This window comes from Moschus berezovskii, chromosome 12 (genome assembly GCF_049115385.1).
Source record: "Moschus berezovskii isolate FMDL1 chromosome 12, NW_MosBer_1.0, whole genome shotgun sequence".
NCBI classification, from domain to species: Eukaryota; Metazoa; Chordata; class Mammalia; order Artiodactyla; family Moschidae; genus Moschus; species Moschus berezovskii.
This window is the reverse complement of record NC_142471.1, coordinates 15,267,514-15,290,239: the sequence shown is the minus strand read 5'-3', so window position 1 is coordinate 15,290,239 and position 22,726 is coordinate 15,267,514. Positions and strand designations below refer to the sequence as shown.

Below are 22,726 nucleotides of genomic sequence, written 5' to 3'. Positions count from 1 at the left end.
CTTATTTTTGATCATATAACTCTCTTTTTTTTCTTTCCTTAGACCACCTGGGAGACTAGACTTCCACTGAGGACATTTTGGGAAACACTGATCTAGAACTCCAGGACTCTAGGCTTTCTGCTTCTCTTTATAAACTCACCTTGAACTACTATACTTTTAGTCAGTTAGTGTCTCCAAAATAACCAGTGTAGTATGAATAGTCATCACTATTTTCTTACTCCAAGTTGAATAATACAAAATATCAAGACAAAACAAAGCCTCAGATAGTATAAACATAACCTTTAAACCTGATTAAAAATGCAAATAAATACTGTTAGAAGAACTGGTTAAAAATAAAAATGGCTGATTTTTTTACACGCTTCCAAAAACAAGTATTTTTTTCCTTCCACTTTTTTTAAACCATGTTCAACTATATCATCAAATTCTTTCATTGAGTGAGAGTACTACCTAAAATCTAATTTTAGTTCATACTATTCATGGAACTGCTGAAAATTTTTATTTCTTTTCCATAGAATTATTGAATACTTACATGTGTTTTATACAGTTGATATTCCATGTTTTCAAAGGGCCCACATTATTTCATATATTGGTCAAGTTCTTTTCAAAGTTGAAAGCAGTATATTTTTGCATTCCAGTGGATCACTAAGGATGCTTAAATGAGAAAAACAGGATCTTTCTCTGCATTAGAACATTTGGAGTCAGCCCCATAGACAATGAATAAGCTTTCTCAAAACTGGCAGCCTTTGAACTTTTAGAGCCAAGAATCCTGAATATAAACTTACCTGTATCAGTCTCAATAAGACAGAAAGAATAAGGTTTGTTTTGTGATGGCTAAATAATGCATACATATATATAGTGAAAAGGCCATGGCTGACACTCCCGAATGTAATTCATAAGAGGCTTAGGAATGTATACATACTGTATATTAAATCATTCAGGTGATGAATATTTCTGAACTTATTTTAGTTCATAAATTTAAGATCTAAGACCTCATTTTAATGTACTTCCATTTATTGTTCTTTGCAGATACTAATGGTGGTGGTTGTTTTTAACAATTTGAAGGTTTCTGGCAATTCTGTGTCAAGCCTTTTGTTGAGGATTCTTGTGTCTATGTTCATCAGTGATGTTGGCCTGTAATTTTCTCTTTTTTGTGATATCTTTGTATGGTTTTGGTATCAGGGTGATGGTGGCCTTGTAAAATGAGCTTGGGAGTATTCCTTCCTCTGCAGTTCACTGAAGGCATTTCAGAAGGATAGGTGTTAACTCTTCTCAAATGTTTGATAGAATTTGCCTGTGAAGGCAATTGGTCCTGGTCTTTTGTTTGTTGGAAGTTTTTCAATCACGGTTTCAATTTCAGTACCTGTGATTGATCTGTTGATATTTTCTTTTTCTCCCTGGCTCCATCTTAGAAGGTTGTTTACCTTGCTAAGAATTTGTATATTTCTTCCAGGTTGTCCATTTTATTGGTGTATGATTGCTTGTAATAGTCTCTTACGATCGTTTATATTTCTGTGGTGTCAGTTGTGATTTCTTTTTCATTTCTAAATTTATTGAGTCCTCTTCCTTTTTTTCTTGATGGGTCTGGCTAAAAGCTTATCAGTTTTTTATATCTTCTAAAAAGACCCAGCTTTTATTTTCATTGATCTCTGCTATTCTTTTCTTTGTCTCTAGTTCATTTATTTCTACTCTGATCTTTATGATTCAGGTAAGTCTTTGGGACTATTTTTCCAACAGCATTGGCTCATCTTGTGTCTCTGTGTCATATTTTGATAATTCTCATAATATATCAAACTTTTTCATTATTATTATATTTGTTATGGTGATCTGTGATTAGTGCCCTTGGATGTTACTATTATAATTGTTTTGGGGGTACCACAAACCATGTCCATATAAGATGATGACCTTAACTGATAAATGGTCTCTCTGTTCTGACTGCTCCACCAACTGGCCATTCCCTGTCTCTCTTTCTGTAGGCCTCCCTATTCCCTGAGACACAAAGATACTGAAATTAGTCCAGTTAACAACACTACAATTGCCTCTAAGTATTCAAGTGAAAGGAAGAATTGCACATCTCTTCCTAGCATCTAAAACTAGAAATGATTAAACTTAGAAGAGGAAGGCATGTGAAAGCTAGGGCTCTTGTGCCACACAGTCAAGTTGTAAATACAAAGAATATGTTCTTGAAGGAAATTGAAACACAACATCCATTCTGCAGCCCATGAGTCAAGGAGTAATTTAAACTTTCAAGTCTTACTGTCTAAGAAATACATTTTGCAAGGCTGTAACTGCCCTAGGTTGTAATTCCTCTAACATCTCTAGGCAAATTAAATTGAAAACCTTCTGGAAAGAATTCACCATTCTAGATACCATTAAGAACATTTGTGGTTCATGAAAAGAGGTCAAAATATCAACATTAACAGCTGTTTGGAAGAAGTTGATTTTGACCCTCATGGATGACTTTGAGGGGTGAAAGACTTCTGGGGAGGAAGTAACTGAAGATGCCATGGAAATAGCAAGAGAAATAGAAGTGGAGCTTGAAGATGTGACTGAATTGTTGCAGTTTCATGAAAAAACGTCAATGAATGAGTTGCTTCTTGTGGATAATAAGGTGATTTTTTGAGATAAAATATACTCCTGGCAGAGATTTGCTGTGAGGATTATTAAAAAGGCAGCAAAAGATTCAGAACAGTATACAAACTTGGTTGATAAAGCAGTGACAGCATTTGAGAGAACTGAAGTTCTACTGTGAAGAGAATGGTATCAAAAAGCATTTCGTGCTCCAGAGAAATCATTAATGAATGGAAGTGTAAAGTGATGAATTGACGTGGCCAGCTTCATTGTCTTATTTTAAGAAATGACTACAGTCACTCCAGCCTTCAGATAACTACCACCCTGACCAGTAAGCAGTCATCAATATTGAGGCAAGAACCTCCCTCTACCAGCCAAAAAGATTACAGGTTGCTAAAAGTTCAGATGAGGTTAGTATTTTTTAGCAATAAAATATTTTATAATTAAGGTATATACTTTTTTTTCCAGACATAATGCTATTGTTTACTTAATGGACAATAGTGTAGTGTAAACACAACTTTTATATATACTGGGAAACCAAAAAATTCCTGTGATGAACTTTATTGCAACATTTGCTTTATTGTGATGGTCTGGAACCAAATCTGAAGTATTTCCAAGAAATAACCTGTATTAGGCTTTTATTCAGTTACTTTTCAAAATTTTTAGAAAGGGGATAAGAAAAATCGCAAAGGACATTAATGAAACCTGTTGTTCTTTGAAAACTCAATTTCAATTTTTCAGAGTATGTCTTTGAAAGTTAAAGATACAACTTTCATACAAATATAGGCACGTACCAGAGATCTATTAACTTATTAATGAGGGTATCTATAAGATGATGGAGAAGGAAATGGCCACCCACTCCAGTATTCTTGCCTGGAGAATCCCTATGGACTGAGGAGCCTGGCAGACCGCAGTCCATGGGGTCACAAAGAGTCGGACACGACTGAATGACTAAACACACACATACACATAAGATGATGATGCTCTTGGTTCCAAGAGTGTTTTGAGGATATGAATATGTACAGGCATTTAGGAAGAATGTTATTAATGTTATAAGACTGTTAGATTAGATACAAAATTGGTTCAAGTTGCATAATGCAATAAAACCATAAATGCTGAGGTTTTCTTCTGGACAGATCGGACAAAATGTGCAGTGCTAGCACATAGCTCTGTAATGTCTGGAATCTAACCAAGAGTGACTAGCAAGTCAAACAGTACATTTTTGTAGAGAATTAAGCAGCCCTTGGGTGGACCTGTGAAGTACTGTCGTGGTGTGACACTGAACGATCTTGCTCTTTCCCCTTATTACCAAGTTTTGAATAATTTTTCTAATAATCTGAAAATTAAATTTTGATTTTTTTGTTGTTAACTCATCGTCTTATATAACTTAGACTAAAAACCACCATCTCAGTGGCTTCAGAGAGTGAAGAGATTAAAGGAAGGGAATGAGGATCTTCTCAGTTCAAAATAAGCATCTTTCCCAGGTGACTGTTCACTCCATATCAAGGTCAACCAGGCAGGAGAAATTAACAATGAAAAGAGAACCAGACAGACATCTCCTGGGAAATGAGGCAAGTGGGAGGCTGGCAGCCTTCCCTTCCCCCGGTTGGGCTGGTGGATTCGATCTCTCATCGTTTGTAAAACTGGTTGGGAGTGGAGCTTGGGCCAGCTGCTCTGGGCAGAGCAAGCCCCACCCCGCGCACGTTCCCCCCAGTCACCAGCTAATGCCTGGAATACATTCTTCCCTCTCCTGGCGTTGGTTCATTCAGAGCTTTGAGGTCCTGGGCTGGGCGCTTCCTCTTGGGGACTGAAATAACGGAGTGCAGACTGACTGGTGTAATGCTACGAGCCCCTCTTTCAGGGCTCTTCTTTTTCTTCCTGGGCAATAAACATAGACACCAAAAACAGCAGTTATGATCCCCTCCCCCTTCTGGTTCCCTTCCAGCTTCTTCTGAACGATCTGTGCATCTCTGCGAGCCTCCATCCCTAGAGGGGGTAGCTCTTGTAAAACTGGTAGGAGACGTCTGGAAGAAAGCAAGTCCCCTGGGGATTTCAGCACCTGGGTAGAAACAGTCGGGCTTTCCAGGGGGTGGCCGGCACGGGGAGGCCTGGATTAAAGGCGGCGCTGGGCTGGCGAGACTGAGGTCCCGGAGTGCTGCTCCAGGTGCTCCTCGCTGGGGTCCCGGGTGCGGCTGGCTGCTGCGCCCCGCCCAGCTCTGGCCCCGCAGCCTCGCGGGCTGCCGGGCTTTGTGGTTCGCCCGTGCGGCTGGGCCCCTGCTGGGGGTGTCGTTACGAGCATGTGCAGACAGCAGCCTAAGGTAGAGCGAGCGTGCCTGGCGAGCCCTGAGACTTGCCTTGCAATGCCATGTTTGTGTGTGCGCTCTAACTCCCGGAGAGCAACCAGGGAGACGGCTCCCCGGCCGGACTTGGCTGATGTTTTCTTGTTTCTGTTTCAGCCTTCAGGATAATTCCTTCAGCAGCACCGCTGTAACAGAGTAAGTGATTCTTGTCAATACAATAAGATTTGCATGCCTTTCTCAGGAAGCAACTAACGTAAAGGTATCCTCCCCCGTCCCCAGCTGCTCTGGGTACTAGATGCATTGTCTCCTGTAATCTGGGGCTGTGAACACCGGGAGACGTGGGGACTGATGGGGCCCAGAAATCTTTACAGGTTGAAATCAGCCTTTTAGCAACTATGGGAGAGCTATTAAAGCAAACTGATGGCTTACGGGAGCACAGTGCTCCCAGATTTGTGTTCTTGGAGTTCAGATTTTTGAAAAATAAATCTCTTTGACGTGTCAGCAAGGAAGCTTTGTTGTGTTTTGCCAACACTGGTGTCTGTTTTCGTTAGCACGCTGTGTACATTTACAGCAAGTAGGAGATGGATGTGAAATGACTCGAGTTGAATTCCAGCATGTGATAAATAGGCTAAACTTAGCCTCACCCTCTCCTTTGTACAGACTTTTAAGACAGTAAACTTTTCTTGCCTGCCCTTTGTCAGTTTTGTCCTCTGCCCTCAGAGATCTGGCTGTCGTAGGACTGTGTTATCTAGTCCTATGGTTAAAGCTTTTGATTGGGACAACTAATACCATTCAAACATGGAATGAAGGAATGTAAATATTTTACTCAAGACCAGCATGCATGGTATTTTTATTAGATATTTAGAGTTTATGCGTTTAATTCTTGTCATCCTTTCCTTAATGTTTTTCTAATACTGTATTATATGTATTTGTTAAAAATCAATGGGTAGTGTATTATGCTAATACTATATGTAACTGATATGTAATTTACATATATACATATAGGTATGAAATATCTGTGCTTTATTTAGCAGTCTTTCTCTAGGCTAACTCACAGTGTTTACTTCTGGGACCTTACGATAGAAGTTACTCTAAATAGTTTTTCAGGAAAAAGAGGTGTATATGGTTATATGCTCAACTACATTAAAAAATGCTGCAAGTTTGATACAGAAGTCCCAGTAGCTTGGGAACTATTTGCTAAAGTTCCCTAACAGGCAAATAAATGATGTGAGGTTCAAATCACTGTATCAATGACTTGGTAATGGAGGACTATAGGGCTTCCCAGGCCCTCTTGATTTTTACATTCTTTTGTTTCTCTGGATGCTGCTCTCTTCGAGTTGAGCTTTGGGCTGTCTTAAGTGGAGTTACTTAAAGAAAAAGATCCAGGGTTGATTTTAGAGGATCCAGTATAAAATACTCATTGAAACCTTCATCCTGTTAATGAACTTGCTTGGTAACAGTTCTGTAACTTTGCTTTTCTAAAAGCCTTAGAGTGGGGAGAGGTGCAGGCCAGAGATGAGGCTGTGACTCGCTGGTTTAGGTACTCGGGTATTGCTTTCTTCCTTTTGCTTTGCATACAGCACCAAATGCTTCCTGGGCCTGACCTGGTGTGGCTGAATCCCCAAAGTCAGCCATAGGCATAGCAACTTCAAAATGGAGTTCCTTAGTTTTAGATTTCACATGGACAGTGTTTTTAAAATGGTTTTAGTTAAATGCTGGGGAAAGTCTGGTACCTTGTCTTTGGACAGTCCCTAAAGAGTTCTGATTGCATAAGATCGTGTTGTTGTTTTCAGAGAACTGATGGTGATTTATTTTAAAAGGCACTGAGTGACAATTGGGATGCCATCTGGCTAATCTAAAAATCTGGGGGGCATATTTGAAGCATACTAAGTCTTCATAGGTGTAGCAGTATAGTCTAGGGCCATTTATAACTAGTCATTGTCTAATATAGTATTTTCTCCTCTCGTCAGTTTTCCTTGGTTCTTTAGACATGACCCCAAAGCCAGCAGGATCAGAATGTGCTATACTGAGACAGGGAAGTAGCAGGTGATTCATAAATGTTCAGGTCTGGTCTTGGCGTACAGCACTTGCCTCTATTCTATGTTTTGGATAAAAGAAAACATCGCCTTTCTCCTATCTCCACCCTACTCCTACTTCCTCCTACCCACCCACACATACTTATCTTTTCTACTGCCTGAAATTCTACCTAGAGATTTTTTTTTTTTTTGGATGAAGAACTCTGGTGGTGACCCTTATTAAAATGGAAATTTAAAAATCTGTGTCCCTGGGAGGTGGATTCAAATTGTCATTAATATTTTAATATAAATTATGTTATCAGCTAGTCTAACCTAAGAGGGTTCTGCTTGGCCAGCTGGGGGTCTTTTAAGAGTCAAAGGGAGTGGGAATTGGGAGGGACTCAAGGACACATTTTATTCTCTTCTTAATTTTTCTCATGCCTTGCCTGTCCCTATCTGTGCAAATGTGGCCCAATTCAGTTTCTTTTTTCTACCCAGATTCTTCCAAGATCAAAATGGCCTTGGCCTTGTGTTCTCTGTGTACCCTCTCATCTGTTTTTTTTCCGTGGTCATTTCCTATGTTGCCCTGGCTAACTTGAAATGAAGCATACCAGCAATGAATTCTGCGGCAAATTAGTTATCATCCAAAGCAGTAATTCTCAAAACCAAAGGACTGTCAGTATCATTTGGGGAAAGGGTTAGGGGCTTGTGAAAAATCCAGAGTTCCCAGGCTTTATTCTCAAGTGGAAACCTAGAGATGGGTGATCGTGTTGGAGTCAGCCAAATGCTGGTCTGGGTTTTGTAAACCTTTAGGTCAGCATTGAACATTTTGGAAGCATACTAGTTACGTGCGGGAAAAGCAATCTAGTTTGAAAATTCACATTCCTTGGCCCTACCCTCAGAGAGTCGATTTAGTGGGGCTAGCAGTGAGGATGAAGCTGGAACTTGCTGTATTTTTCCATTTTTAAAAATTATTTCAAAAATTGAAGTATAGTTGATTTACATTGTTGTGTTAATTTCCGCTGTACAGCAAAGTGACTCAGTTACACAAGTATACACATTCTTTTTTATATTCTTTTCTATTATGGTTGATCCCAGGAAATTGCATATAGCACAGCTTGCCATCTTACTCAGACACTCCAGGTGGTGCCGACGCAAATGGTTCTGGGGGCACACTTTGAGAAATCCCACAGGATTGCAGGCTATACCTCTGCAACTGTGCCTTCAAGGAACACAGTCCTGCAGGGAATGGCAGTCCCCTTTTGAGTACAGCTACATTTTATCTCATCACCAATCTGAGACCTCTGTACTTATTTACCCCAAGTCAAAAAAGACACTTATGGGTATTTCTTTGTCTATCATTATTCCAAAAAACAAGTCTTTCTCTCTCTCTTAAGCCTCTGGGAACATAGACTGAAGAGACTATTTGGTGGGCTTAGTGTGGGGCAGAAGCACCGCAGCCATCACTGCTTTATGCTTTGGAATCCTTGGAAATCCCTTAGCCACTGGGTGAAGGTAATGCTTACCGGACACCATTGTCAGGCTTCAGTTCAGTTCAGTTCAGTTCAGTCCCTCAGTCGTGTCCGACTCTTTGCAACCCCATGAATCACAGCACGCCAGGCCTCCCTGTCCATCACCAACTCCCGGAGTTCACTCAAACTCATGTCCACAGAGTCGGTGATGCCATCCAGCCATCTCATCCTCTGTCGTCCCCGTCTCCTCCTGCCCCCAACCCCTCCCAGCATCAGAGTCTTTTCCAGTGAGTCAACTCGTCACATGAGGTGGCCAAAGTCAGGCTTAATTGAGATCATATGAAGGAGAAGATGAACTGCAAAGTACCTTTTAACTTTTTCTTGTTTGTGGTTGATAGAGGAAGCAAAAGTCCAAGCAGAGAGATAAGTAACTACGTTGAGCACTTCACAGGAAAATGATGGAAAGGACAAATTATTCATATATTATCTGGGCGACCACAAATTAAAAACTCTTGGACTTAGAATCTAGTTGATGAGAACCTCAAAGGAAATCATTTGATACAGGTGTCTTTACATTTTTACTGTGAACAGCACTAAGAAAAACATTTTATATTGCAATCCAACACACACATACATACATGATTTATTTGAACAAGTTTCTTGAAATAACACTTAGCCCTCATTACACTGACATTTTTTTTCTATTCTGTTTCTCTGCCAATAATAAAAACAAAATGCTGATAGCTGCTGTCTCATTTCAGGACCCTGTAATTATTAACCCTGTATAATAGGTCACAATTTATAGTTTGAAAAATATTGTACTAGAAGATGGTCAGTTTTAACATTTACAAAGGTCATTAAAGAGATTGGTCTTTAAATTCTTTTATCAGAATAATGTGTAGGAAGAGAATCTCATGCCCAGGACCCATTGGACACTTGATCTGAGCTGATGTTTTTTTCCCAGAGTCGGGATATCTGGGTATGGGTTCCCACTGCGAAATCTAGTTTTATAATCGAGCCAGTATTGTGCATTTGTCGGGGGCTCCAGGGCAAGGACTCAGTAGAACAATCAGAAAGATGTTAATTGAATAGAACTTGATGATCTTCGCAGGAGCAAAGGAAAACCCAATTGAACTTAAAGAGCTTGTGTATGTGTGCCCTGGAAGGCATAGAAAGATCTATTTCATTGCCATATCTGCAGCCTAGAAATTGTGTTTTCTTGGGCGATGGCTGGGGTTGTTCCGTAGTCCTTAAAATCTGATCAGCTAATTAGGTCTGGCCTCCTACTTCAGAAAGCATCTGCAACTTTGTATGTTCTAGTGCTGAGTTTCCATTTTTAACTAATTGTGCTTTGAGAAGAAAGATTAATAAATGCGGGGGATAAAAAAAAAGTTCTTGCCAAATTCTTAAACAATAGATATTGTTGAGCTCAAAGGTTGAACCTCTGTTTGAACCCTAGTTCTTTGGAAGCAACAATTCTAGATTTTTCTTCTTCATTAATTTTTCTACTTAGGTTGCTTTTGTTGGGAAACATTTTAATTCACATTACAAAGTTCAGATGATCTATTAAAGCAGATGCATCAAATAGTGGAGAACAAGACAGCATTTAGGAATTATTGTTTTCCATGAGATGGACAGAGTGGGTTATTGAGACTTCAAAAAAAAAAAAAAAGGAAAAGCAAGGAAATTGATCCAAGCTTGCCAGAGTGGTTCATTTGCATGCTCTGGGTACATCCATGTCCCTGCTTGGCCTCTTTTTTATTTATATGTTTGCCTAGTTGTCCACGTCGGAGGGAAAACTAATCAGATATCATGAACAGGCTCAGAGGTTAATAGGGAAATGCTCTATAGGCCATGCATTTTATCATTCATACCCAATTGTCAGACAAACATTGTACATGTGCTTTAAGCACTACACTTAAAGTCAGCAGTGCTAAACATCATAAGCAGCTATACCTGGTGACAACTTATTGGAGAATTTTTCCATCATGAACATTGGGGTTAAAAGTATGATTAGAAATAAAACAATTACTTTCCATTAGAAGTCTCTGTTACCAAAAATCAGTCAAATATTCCAGAAGAACTTTTTCTTTTTTGACAGAGAGAAAACCCAACTTTGCATGTTTACTGTTAGTAACAAAATTCATTTACCTAGTTAAAGTCAGTCTAATCTTAATCCTGACAACATACACATTTTTTTTTCAAAATTCCTTTTTCACAAACTTTTTGTCACTTTCTAGATCCAGACAAATTTGTGCTGTATTTCTTCATACAGAAACAAACAACCATAGGAAAAAAATATTATCACCATTTTTCCTCAACAAAAATATCTCCATTCTTTATACATTCTCTTTGTTGACAACATATATCCTACTTGCTTTACATACCAAAATGTTTCACTTATCATTTTTACATATGAGGACTCACCAAGAGTCCTTAACAGCAGTTACGATTTTTAATCCTTGTAAGTTTTAATAAAACCAAGAAACAAATGGTTGAACTGTTACACCAGCATTTTCTGATTGCAAACTTAAGAACATTTTTCATAACTTAAAAAAAAATACATGTTTTCATAGCATAATTTTTCTTCAGTAGTACAACACATATGTTTAATAAACCCAAACATCTTTAGTTTCCCTCTTGGTCTTACAGGTATACAAAATTAGGTAATCAGTTTATGGAGTATAGCCAGAATAGCCAAATTATACGTTCAGTTTTAAAGCCTTTTTTTTCCTTTGTATAGTTAACCCAAGGCTGAAGATCCAGGCAAAGTGGACTGTTTGTGTTTCAAGGACATAATAAACGTCACTCAAACTTTTTCTCAGGCGTATTTTTGTTTTCTCAGGGTCTGAAAAAAAATGTTTTATCAAGTTAGCTTTCCCTAACTGTATATGCAAAAAGAACCAGTTTTTTGAATTTCAGGGCTTTCATCTTAATCAATCTTCTTCAGATTCTGAAGAATACTGTAGCCATACATTGTCCAAAAAAATCATTTTTCTTTTTTGGTCATATTCACAACTAAAATTTTTCTTAATGAATTGAACCTGAATTTCCCATTTTACATAAGGCAACAAGAATACCAATCAACGCAAATGGAATATACACTCACACACCAAACATCAGATCCATTATAAATCTCTCTGTGGGCAACCAGTAGAGAGTCCCAAACAAACACTTTATGGATTCCCAAAACAAATAGACCTCAATGGTAGTAGATGTCAGAACCAATTGGCAAATGCCCAAATGACACTCGGTGCTTACAGATGGTCCTCAGTGGTAGTCAGATGTCAGAACCAATTGGCAAGAATGCCCAAATAGCACTTCGTGCTCACAAATGGTCCTCAATGGCAGACAGACATCAGAACCAATTGGCAAAAATGCCCAAATAGCATTCAGTGCTCACAAACGATCCTCAACATCACACATATGTCAGAACCAACTGGCAAGAATGTCCAAATAGTACTAGTGCTCACAAACAGTCCTCAACAGCTGTCAGAACCGATTGGCAAGCACTCACAAATGGGAATGTTGCCTGTGTGCACACTGGTGGACTTACCTGGTTTTGGAGCTCGTCAGCTCATCCCAAATGCAAGTTTCCATTCCACCAAGAAAAGCGTAAGTTGGCAGCCAGTGCCAATCAGGGGAGAAACAGGGGGATCCTTAAAACAAATGGTTTCAGTTTTGGTTGTTTTAGGTACAGTTAACCTTCAGTTCCGCGGTGCTCTTGTTCCCATTTCTTTGCAGTCAGGTCTCAGAATTGTGGCAGCTCAAGTCCTGGGTACAGTCTGGTTATCATGTCGTTAACTCCTCCACCTAGGGTTCTGATATCTATAAGATGGCTCACAGGATATGGCTCAGAATACTATGTACAGCCCTTGAGAAAGAACTAAAGGTCCTTGTCTATGCTTAATGACTACCTTATTATTATTTAGTCTCCTTAGATTATTTTCCTTTATTTCAGCATTTCTCACTTCTCTGATTAAACTTATTCTTTAATTAAGTTTTTTTATAGGCACAAGGCAGGCAGAAGACATGGTGGGGGGAGGGGGAAAGGACAATATAGTCCTGCACTGTTTCATGATGACGTAGAGGCATGGGATTGTGTGGTGAGCGGGAGGGAGGTTCAAGAGGGCGGGGGTATATGGATACACACAGCTGATTCACTTCGTTGTACAGGAGAAACTAATACAATATTATAAAGCAATTATACTAAAAAAAAAAGTAGTGCTGCTCAAAGTGTGGGTTCACAAATTGTAACTAGTCTGAGATAAGCACAGTACAGAAATAGGGAGTATGCTTTTAATAACCTTTGTAAGAATTTGACATTCCTGTGACATTTTTACCAAATTATTTCTCCACAGTGGATTGGAAATAGAAAACCAACTGGTCAGTTCTGACTCCCAAAATGTTTGAGAAGCACAGCTCCAGTGCCTAAGGCAGTCCTTGGAAGCAGTCTGCTGTTGCTGCTGCTGCTGAGTCGCTTCAGTTGTGTCCGACTCTGTGCGACCCCATAGACGGCAGCCCACCAGGCTCTGCCATCCCTGGGATTCTCCAGTGAAGAACACTGGAGTGGGTTGCCATTTCCTTCTCCAACGCGTGAAAGTGAAAAGTGAAAGTGAAGTCGCTCAGTCGTGTCAGACTAGTAGCGACCCCATGGACTGCAGCCTACCAGGCTCCTCTGTCCATTGAATTTTCCAGTCAGTGCTCGGTAAATGCTTGCTCACTTATTTCAGGCCCTTCCTGGTGGCTCAGACAGTAAAGAATCCGCCTGCAAAGCAGGCTACTTGGGATTGACCCCTGAGTCAGGAAGATTCCCTGGAGAAGGGAATGGCCACCCACTCCAGTATTCTTGCCTGGAGGAAGAAGCTGGCAGGCTACAGTCTGTGGGGTCACAAAGAGTTGTACATGACTGAGCGACTAGGCACACACACTTATTTCAGGGAACAGACTTGCTGAGGGGCCCAGGTTAATGATTTGATTCAAATATTTATTAAGTATCTACTCTGGGGTAGCATTGTGGGCACTGTGGCAGTATATCTAGAAAAAGACATGATGGTTATTTCTTTTCATGAAATTAACAACTAATTAAAAAGATCTCTGGAGAAGGCAGTGGCAAGCCACTCCAGTACTCTTGCCTAGAAAATCCCATGGATGGAGGAGCCTGGTAGGCTGCAGTCCGTGGGGTCGCTAAGGGTCGGACACGACTGAGTGACTTCACTTTCACTTTTTACTTTCACACATTGGAGAAGGAAATGGCAACCCACTCCAGTGTTCTTGCCTGGAGAATCCCAGGGACGGGGGAGCCTGGTGGGCTTCCATCTATGGGGTCACACAGAGTCGGACAGGACTGAAGTGACTTAGCAGCAGCAGCAAAAAGATCTCAGAGGTACAAAGAAACTATGTAACAGCTCTGGGCAAGAACTAGATGGTTACTAAAACCTCAGAATGAAAAGTAAACATTTAGGTACTAAGGTTAAAGTAGGAATATGGCATGTGGATGAACTTGGCAAGGAAAGTTCACAGAGCTAAGGCTTGAGCAGTGAAGGCTGAGTAGGAGTTGAAGATAGAAAAAGCGTTCCAGGTTGGAGCAGGGTGGGATGAGGTTGGGTGGGATGGGGTGGGGAAGGCTGAGAACAGGAACAAAGGCTCCCTCATGCACTGGGGTGAGACCGTGGTCCTCCTCAAGATGCCCTTAGGCAGTGTGGAGCTCTGGAGATTTTCCAGTATGGAAAAGCCAAGAATTTTTCATAAGGTTATTTCATAAGTTCTGTGAAAAGGAAGGAGGTCAGGAAAGTCTGGAGGCCAGTGGAGCAGGCCAGATGGCAGCTGGTATGGTTTGGGACTGCCTAAGGCAGAAGAAACGCCAGGAGGTGTGTAGCTGTGTCCCTTTGGAGCCAACGACAATCCACCAGTCTTGGTGTCAGATGTTCCCTCAAGTGCTGTGAACACTTAGGTTGCTAAGGTCTTGTTAGTTGAGGTGATACAGAGCAGTGGATGAAAAAGCAGTGTCAGCTCTGGTTCTAAGCTCACATGATATGGCAGCACTGGTATCACTACCTGGTAGACATCTGAGGAATTGACGCTGGTTTGGGTGAGAGTGGTAAAGATTGTTCCTTTCTTTAGTTTCCTGTGCTACTCTTCAGATAATTCTAGAAGGACTGCTTCAGCAGACGGTTGGATATGATGTGGTTTTATTTCCTCTCTTCAGGTGTGACGAAGACGCAATCTCTCTGCATGAAGATCAGACTGATTGCTCCAGTCTCAGGTAGGAGCCACCATTGCTGGGTTCTTAATTACGAAGGACAGAAACGATCTGGTCTGGTGTCTTAACTCTCTTTGAATTCTAATGATTTGTTCTCATGTCCTGTTTCCTCTAATAGATTATCAGCTCTTGAAGGAAGTTTTGTTCACTTTTGGATAACCCCTTAGCACTCAGGACAGCATCTTTTCTATGGAGAATGCTCAGTAAATGCCTATAGAATTAAACATTGATTAGTGCATCTAAATGTTCCCATCATAGACTTTAAGGAAGAGGTTCTAGAATTATTCACCAAACATGGCAGTCTTGGTCATCAGGGGGTTCTTGGTATGATGGCAAAATCTTAACATTAACCATTTCTATTCCATGTTTGCTGTGTTCAAGCACTTTCACATACATTTCATTATTTAATCTTAACAGCCAAAAGGAAGCTGTTGTTTCCTTCTTCATCTGAGGTGGAAAAACCGAGACTCAGAGGGATTATAGCTCATCCAGAATAACACAGCTGTGATGAGGCAGAATTTGGACTCTGCTCTATGTGACACAAAAGTCCACTTGTTGGATAAGGAACATTTGTTGAAGGCTTTTGTTTCATACTTTTTTTGTGTGCATCAGGAACCAGTGGAGACAGATAAGGGATGTAGAAATACAAATCAGCCTCTGTTCCCAGGTGTTCAGTGCACTGGAGAAGATAGACAAGAATATAGATGATGATGCTCCAGTGCATTAAGTGCTATTTTACTACAGGGAAACAAGACTCACTTAGAAGGACCAAATAGCCCAGTGAGGTTTCTGGGATGGATTCCTGAAGAAAATTACATGTGGCATATGACTTCTTTTTTTTTTGGTGGAATATAAGGCCAAAAACTATGATGCTACCAAGCAGTGGGAACAAATTACTGGCTAGCCAACAGAGGGCAGAGAGAATTCAAGTTGAAGCAAGTTCAGGATGGCAGGAACCCTGAGAGCTGACTGAGGAGGCCAGGAGTGGTAAGAAATAAAGTTCCAGAGATAAACAAAGACTTGATTACAAAAGTTTTAAGTACCCTGCAAAGGAGTTTGGAATTTATCCTGGAGGCATTGGAAAGACTAAAAATAGCCTTCAGTTTTTTCTTCACAAACAGCTACTCACCTAAGGCCCCATGTGAAAATAACAATAGCCCCCATTTATTGGATTTTGGTCTGGAGCCAACTTTCTTTGGTAGGCTTTTCACAGAGACTCTACTCCTGGTACTACTGTACTAGAGATGCATAGTATCCTGTGGATGAGGGGCGTAGAGGTGAGGTGCTGTGGCTCAGGATGCATTTCTAACAAGGGGAGGATCTTTTGGACTCTTGTTCTTTTTAGAACACCATGTTCATTCTCAGTTATGGCTGATTGCAATAAGAAATGACATAAATTACATTACCTGTACTCTGTTTTGGGGATTCTGAGGAACCAGTAATAGGTTGGAAATGTATTCATAAAGATGACTTTTGTATTTATGTTTTGCATTTGTATAATAAGAGAAAGTGCTTCCCCCTGCCCCCCACCTTCCTTGTTCTTCAAATCAAGAACGACATTTACATCTTTTGGGTGCCTTGAAAATATGACATAAAAACAAAATTCAGGTTTTATTTTTAGGACGCAGTCTATCAAAACAGTCATTTTAGATTTGAAAAGTCACTTTTTTCTTATTCTTGAGTGTTCTAGAATTCTCCCTGAATGAGGAACATTTCAGTTCAGCTCAGTCATGTCCATCTCTTTGCAGCCCCATGGACTGCAGCATGCCAGGCTTCCCTGTCCATCACCAACTCCTGGAGCTTGCTCAAACTCATGTCCATCCAGTTGGTGATGCCATCCAACCATCTCATCTTCTGTCATCCCCTTCTCCTCCTGCCTTCAATCTTTCCCAGCATCAGGATCTTTTCCAATGAGTTGGTTCTTTGCATCAGGTGGCCAAAGTATTGGAGTTTCAGCTTCAGCATCAGTCCTTCCAATGAACACTCAGGACTGATCTCTTTTAGGATGGACTGGTTGGATCTCCTTGCAGTCCAAGGGACTCTCAAGAGTCTTCTCCAACACCACAGTTCAAAAGCATCAATTCTTCAGCACTCAGCTTTCTTTACAGTCCAACTTTCACATCCATACATGACTATGGAAAAACCATTGCTTTGACTAGACAGACCTTTGTTGGCAAAGTAATGTCTCTGCTTTTTAACATGCTGTCTAGGTTGGTCATAGCTTTTCTTCCAGGGAGCAAGCTTCTTTTAATTTCAAGGTTGCAGTCATCCTCTGCAGTGATTTTGGAGCCCAAAAAATAAAGTCTGACACTGTTTCCACATCTATTTGCCATGAAGTTATGGAACTGGATGCCATGATCTTAGTTTTCTGAATGTTGAGTTTTAAGTCAACTTTTTCATTCTCCTCTTTCACTTTCCTCAAGAGGCTCTTTAGTTCTTCTTCACTTTCTGCCATAAGGGTGGTATTATCTGCATATCTGAGGTTATTGATATTTCTTCTGGTCACCTTGATTCCAGCTTGTGCTTCATCCAGCCCAGCATTTCTCATGATGTACTCTGCATATAAGTTCAATAAGCAGCATGATGATATGCAGCCTTGATGTGCTCCTTTCCCAATTTGGAACCAATTTGTTGTCCCATATAGAATTCTAACTGTTGCTTCTTGACCTGCATGCAGATTTCTCAGGAGGCAGGTCGGGTGGTCTGGTATTCACGTCTCTTTAAGAAACATTTAGGTTATGGTAAAAGCTGCTCTTCCTTCTTTTGTTGCTCACCAGGAACATAGAGTATGTAGATGAGTAGTGTTTGTTTCTAGTGAGAGACAGGTATTTCAAATGAACTAGAGACATTTATTTCAAACTCATAGTTTGATACTGGTTTCCAAACCTATTAGTGATTTAGAATTTTTTGTTAAATTATAAATGATCTTAAGGGAAAACAGTAACCACTGTTACTGGCAGGAGTTGCAAGGAGTCTGACACAACTGAGCGACTGAACTGAACTAACATGAAGAATAATTTCACCTGTTGGATTTTCCTTTACCAGATACTAAGTTTGTCCTGAGGCTTAAGTTTAACTCTTCCATATAATTTTATTTCCACATCTTGCCCAACTGCATGCACCCTGACCATGCTCCAGACCTCCCACCCCCATGTTTTCTTTGCTCCTCTCCCAGGGACTAGCTGGACAGCTCATCCTCCTGGTAGCATTTTAATTAGTTTAATCTTTTATTTGTAAAAAGACATCCTGAGCAGCGGGCATAGAAATCTTTCATTTACTGGTCTTTTCTCTTGGCTTTTCTCTTGGATTAATGTATTCTTGAGCCATGAGGAAGCACTTCCATGAGGAAGTATTTCCTAGCTGACCTTGCCAAAATCTCTTCTTTGGTTGTTTCTGGTTAGTGAGAAAGAGGGGAAAACACTCCCAGGGGGAAGTGGCCAGCCCTACAGAATCACATGACCTATACCAAATGGCTGCCAGTGGGTTCAGGACGATGATATTGATCATATAAAGCAGGAGTCCCCAAAACCTCTGGGCCACAGACTGGTTCCTGGCCTGTTAGGAACGCAGGCCACACAGCAGGAGGTGAGTGAGCAAGCGTGAAACTTCCTCTGCTACTCAGTTCCCTAGCTCCCCATTGCTCACAGTACTGCCTGAGCCATCCCCCCACCTTGTCCATGGAAAAATGGTTTTCCACGAAACTGGTCCCTGGTGCCGAAAAGGTTGGGGACCGCTGATGTAAGGGGAATGCTCCATTTGGCTATGGTAGTTGCTGAATTCTAAAATACATCTAGATTTAAGAGGGACGAATGACTTAAGAATGTTATTACGTCACTGTTTGAGGAAATTGGCGGGATGGTGTTGTACTGAATTTGATTGATGGGTGAACATGAACAGTGCTCCCTGGTACTGAGTATGTGCAGGTAATGCTAGCCCAGTCAGTCTTCTCCAGCCATTCCACACCAACAGGACCAACACACTGGGATCCTTGGCTGTGCATTGAAAGTGTGGTTTAAACAGGTGGCTTGGTTGGGTGAAATTTGGCCCTTGTCTTATATTCTATTGAGGTTGTATGTACCCTATTAAAATAGACTCTAGTTAAACTTTTTTTTATAATTTATCTTTAATGAACTAATTAATCAGGCAGCATCAGGCCTTAGTTGTGGCATGTGGGCTCTTCAGCTATAACACACAGACTCTCTAACTGTGGTGTGTGGGCCCTGATCGCCTGGGCTCAGTAGTTGCCGCTCAGACCTTAGTTGCCGCTCAGACCTTAGTTGCTGCTCAGACCTTAGTTGCTCTGCCACATATGGGATCCTAGTTCTCTGACGAGAAATCAAACCTGTGTCCCCTGCACTGCGAGGTGGACTCTCAGCCACTGAACCACCAGGGAAGTCCCTCTAGTTTAACTTTTAAATGCCCCTGAAAGTCCTAAGGAGATAAGATTGAAGACTTTCCAGTGAGGAGCAAACATCAACACCTTGAGCCAAGAACTCTTGCATGAGAGACTGAGGGCCCACTCCAGGTCTGAGTGAATGAGCCCTTCAGTTTGGCACCTTATTTAATCACAGAGGTTTAGAGTCTTAATCTGTAAAGTGGGGACAATCATAGCTAACCAGGATATCTCACATTATTATTGTGAAAGAAAACTATGACATATGTGAAACCATATTGAAGTGAGAAAAGGGAAGCAAATATGATAGCATGTACAGAGCTACAGCTCCGGAAAATGTGCTCACAGCAAAGACTGGAAGGGGGTGTGGCGTGTTCTAAAAGTGAGTTCAGTCCCTCTGAAACAGTCTACACTAAAGAGTTTGCCAAGTGCCATGTAAATGAACAGCAGTGGGTATCGCCAGCCTCTTTCCCAGGGCGGGTAATTAGACTCTTTGGTGCTTTCTAAACCCGAGTCTTTCCTATTCTAGAGATGAAGACAATAAAGAAAATTACCCCGACGCCAGGCCTCCGCTAGAGGAGCCCGCGCCGCCGCCCAGTGAGCCGCAGCATGTAGAGCAGCCCCCACGGCTGGACGTGCTGCGCCCCACCATGGGCAACTTCAAGTCGCGGAAACCTAAGTCCATCTTCAAGGCGGAGAATGGGAGGAGCCACGGAGAAAGTCAGGTAGCAGCCTCCACCTCCTCGGGCACCTTGGCCGGGCCGGGTGTGTCTCTGGAGAGAGCACGGTTCTGGTGAAGGACTGAGCGCGTTCTTTTGTAGGCAGTGATTAGCTTGACTTGTCATTGGGCACCGGCGACCTGGGACGCATGCATGCTCCCCTTCCGTGGGTATTAATAGCGCTGTGTGCTGGGCAGTCTGCTCATTAAGCACCCTTTCATACTGCTACTCTTAAATGCTGGACTTTGACTTTGATTGAGAGGAGCTGCTGCAGTCTTTGCAGGGGAGAGTGGAGGAGGATCTCCAGTGATCTTCACTTACCCAGGACAGGAAACAATGGCCCCAAACGTGGAGACTCTTCTCAGCAGATCAAAAGTCCCAGGGTTATCTAGAGCCATTATTCTTAGGCTGAAGTTTAGTCGCTTTGGAAAAACACTCAAGCAATGTATGTGCCTGTTTTAATGTGTGTGGAGAATCTGGTTCTTTGAGGTCAGCAAATATTTACATGTGTGAATGAAGCATCTGTCCAACTTGATTCAAGTAATTCATTTTATCTACATGCACATATTTGTTTATTTAGATTATTGTTCTAGTTGTAGAGGGAGGTAGCAAAGAATGTGATTTTTAAAACTCTTAAAACCCCTCAAATAATTTATTCTCTCTTATGAAAAAAGATGAATATAACCCATTTTAATCTTACTGGGAGGTTAATGGTCCCAGCCTTAAGATTGTACTTGTAATGCACCTAACGCAGTTTTGGAGACATAAGTGCTTCATTAATGTGACCTTTGTTTTTTTGTTAACACTAAGCTATTGACATTGAATATGATATGGGAGGCTCTCAGTGTAATACATTAATTATACAATAACTTGAAGTGCAGTCCTACCTAGCAAATAGGTCCCAGGTGATCTCTGATAGAACAACTTTGGCTGGGCAGTTTATTTGATCTTGTAATTTTCTTATTGGCCTTGTGATTTTTTATCTCTCTTCTTTTTTGGCATTGTGACCTCTTATTTAGTCAATTTTGCAGTGAGATGAAACGCCCTCTGCATTCATGAAACTGTTGTGATTTTCTGAATGTGAGTTGAGTTGTAGGGCAAGGTTAAGTGTGAAATACCACTGGAGTTATGATGAACTTGAGACCCTGCCTACTCCTGAGCACACCCACCACTGGTTTGTTTAGGAGTGTGGTGCTGCAGAGGACACAGGTGCTCAAAGGGCTGCCGGCAGAGTCTGGTTCTGGGTAATCTCCGACCTTGAATCTCCTACTAAGGATCACCTTCCACAATGTGGGCTTTGAGTAACCAGCCATCTCTCCTTGAATGCCCTCTTTCTTGTCATCTTGTAGTCTGGCCTTGTAGAAATTACCCAATCATCACTTGTAGTAAGGTGCTAATGGCACAAGTCATTCCAAGTTTGTTGCTCATCACAGGAAGATTCTAGGAGAAAGAGAGACGTGTATAGTCTTCTCTGATAATACAGCACTGGAATCCTGGACTGCAGCAAGATTTCCAATCCATTTCTAAGATCTCTGTGTACACAATGAGATTTTTTTTCCCCCTAATGACTAAGAGAACTTCAGTAATATAGTTTTAGGTTTTTCATATTTTAGAGAAACTTGAAACAGATTTCAGTCTTCCCATTTACTTTGGAGAGATACATTTAACATTGGTTGAGTACTGATCAAGAACTGAGCATCAATAAATAATATTATTAGTAAAATCAGCTAACACTATTTAAGCATTTACTGTGTTCCAGGCGTGTACCATGTTTACGACAATCCCATGAAATGGTTATTATTATCTTTTTGTACAAATGGAAAAGCAAAAGTTTAGCGGGATTACATAACCTCTTGAGTCAGATTTAGAAGAACTTGAGTGGAAACTCTTTTTCATAAAAGCACAATGTTTCTAACAAGAGATACCCAGAACTTCCAAGTATGAGTCTAGCAATTTACTTACCCCCTTTTTATATAAAACCTGTTATTTCACTCTGAATTTTTTTTCCTTTGGTGATATATTGTACTCCTAAGCAATAATTAGTTATTGAGAAAGGATTACTTTGGAGAGATTTTTATAAGTGTGTTTTTCCTCTCTGCCTGAAAGCTTTGTGATGTTGGTCACATAAGCTAGACAAATATTGTTTGAGTGAGTGTTAGGTCCACTAGGACTTAGGCTCCTTGAGGTCAGTGAGTCAGTCTTTCTTGTCTATCTTTGGATCTCTGGCACTCAGCCACTCAGTATTATTCCCTGAATGACTCACAGCTGTTTGTACACACACACACACACACATACACTCTCACGTGGGGCTTCCCAGGTGGCACTAATGGTAAAGAACCCACCAGCCAATGCAAGAGACATAAGAGATGGGAGTTAATCCCTGGGTTGGGAAGATCCCCTGGAGGAGGGCACAGCAACCCACTCCAGTATTCTTGCCTGGAGAATCCCATGGACAGAGGAGCCTGGCAGGCTACAGTCCATAGGGTTGCAAAGAGTCAGACATGACTAAAGCAACTTAGCATGAACACACACACACATATTTCATGTATATAATTACATAAATAATTTTTTGTAAAATGGTATATGTATTTTTCTATAAAATAGCATTATATCTTTTTTCAGTTATAAAAAGTCATGTTTCAAAAGAGGATATAATCATGTCTCTTACACAGATATGAAATAGAGATGTGTCAAAAATTTTATTTAAATCATGAATTAATGAGGAAATCAATGAGATATTTACAACTAGTTAAAAGCAGAATGCAAAGTATTGCACATTTATAGTCTGACAAGGATTACAGATAAATTTATTGATGCACACAGAATTGGCAAAACTTGCAATATCTATAGGGTGATAATCAACTGCTTTTGTGTGATCACAATTTACATTTCTATGGAGAGAAATTATTTGCATGTCATTGGTTTCTACAAGCTAATTTTTGTCTTTGTAACCTTGTAAAATAGCCTAGATACAGGCAAAAAAAAAAAAAAAAGCAG

General features: G+C 40.8%; 1 protein-coding gene across 4 annotated transcripts in view; it reads left to right on the top strand.

Annotated features, from left to right (window-relative positions):
• The first annotated feature begins 4,349 nt into the window (after positions 1–4,349).
• The window catches only part of FAM13C (family with sequence similarity 13 member C), a 147,485-nt gene continuing 129,108 nt past the window's right edge, over positions 4,350–22,726 (top strand). For 2 of the 4 annotated variants that reach the window (XM_055425677.2, XM_055425676.2), the window contains exons 1-3: positions 4,894–5,063; positions 14,564–14,620; positions 19,540–19,735. In XM_055425677.2, the coding sequence (XP_055281652.2) occupies positions 5,002–5,063; positions 14,564–14,620; positions 19,540–19,735 (315 nt within the window). In that variant the 5' untranslated portion in view covers positions 4,894–5,001. The other 2 variants (XM_055425679.2, XM_055425678.2) reach the window with 2 other exon arrangements.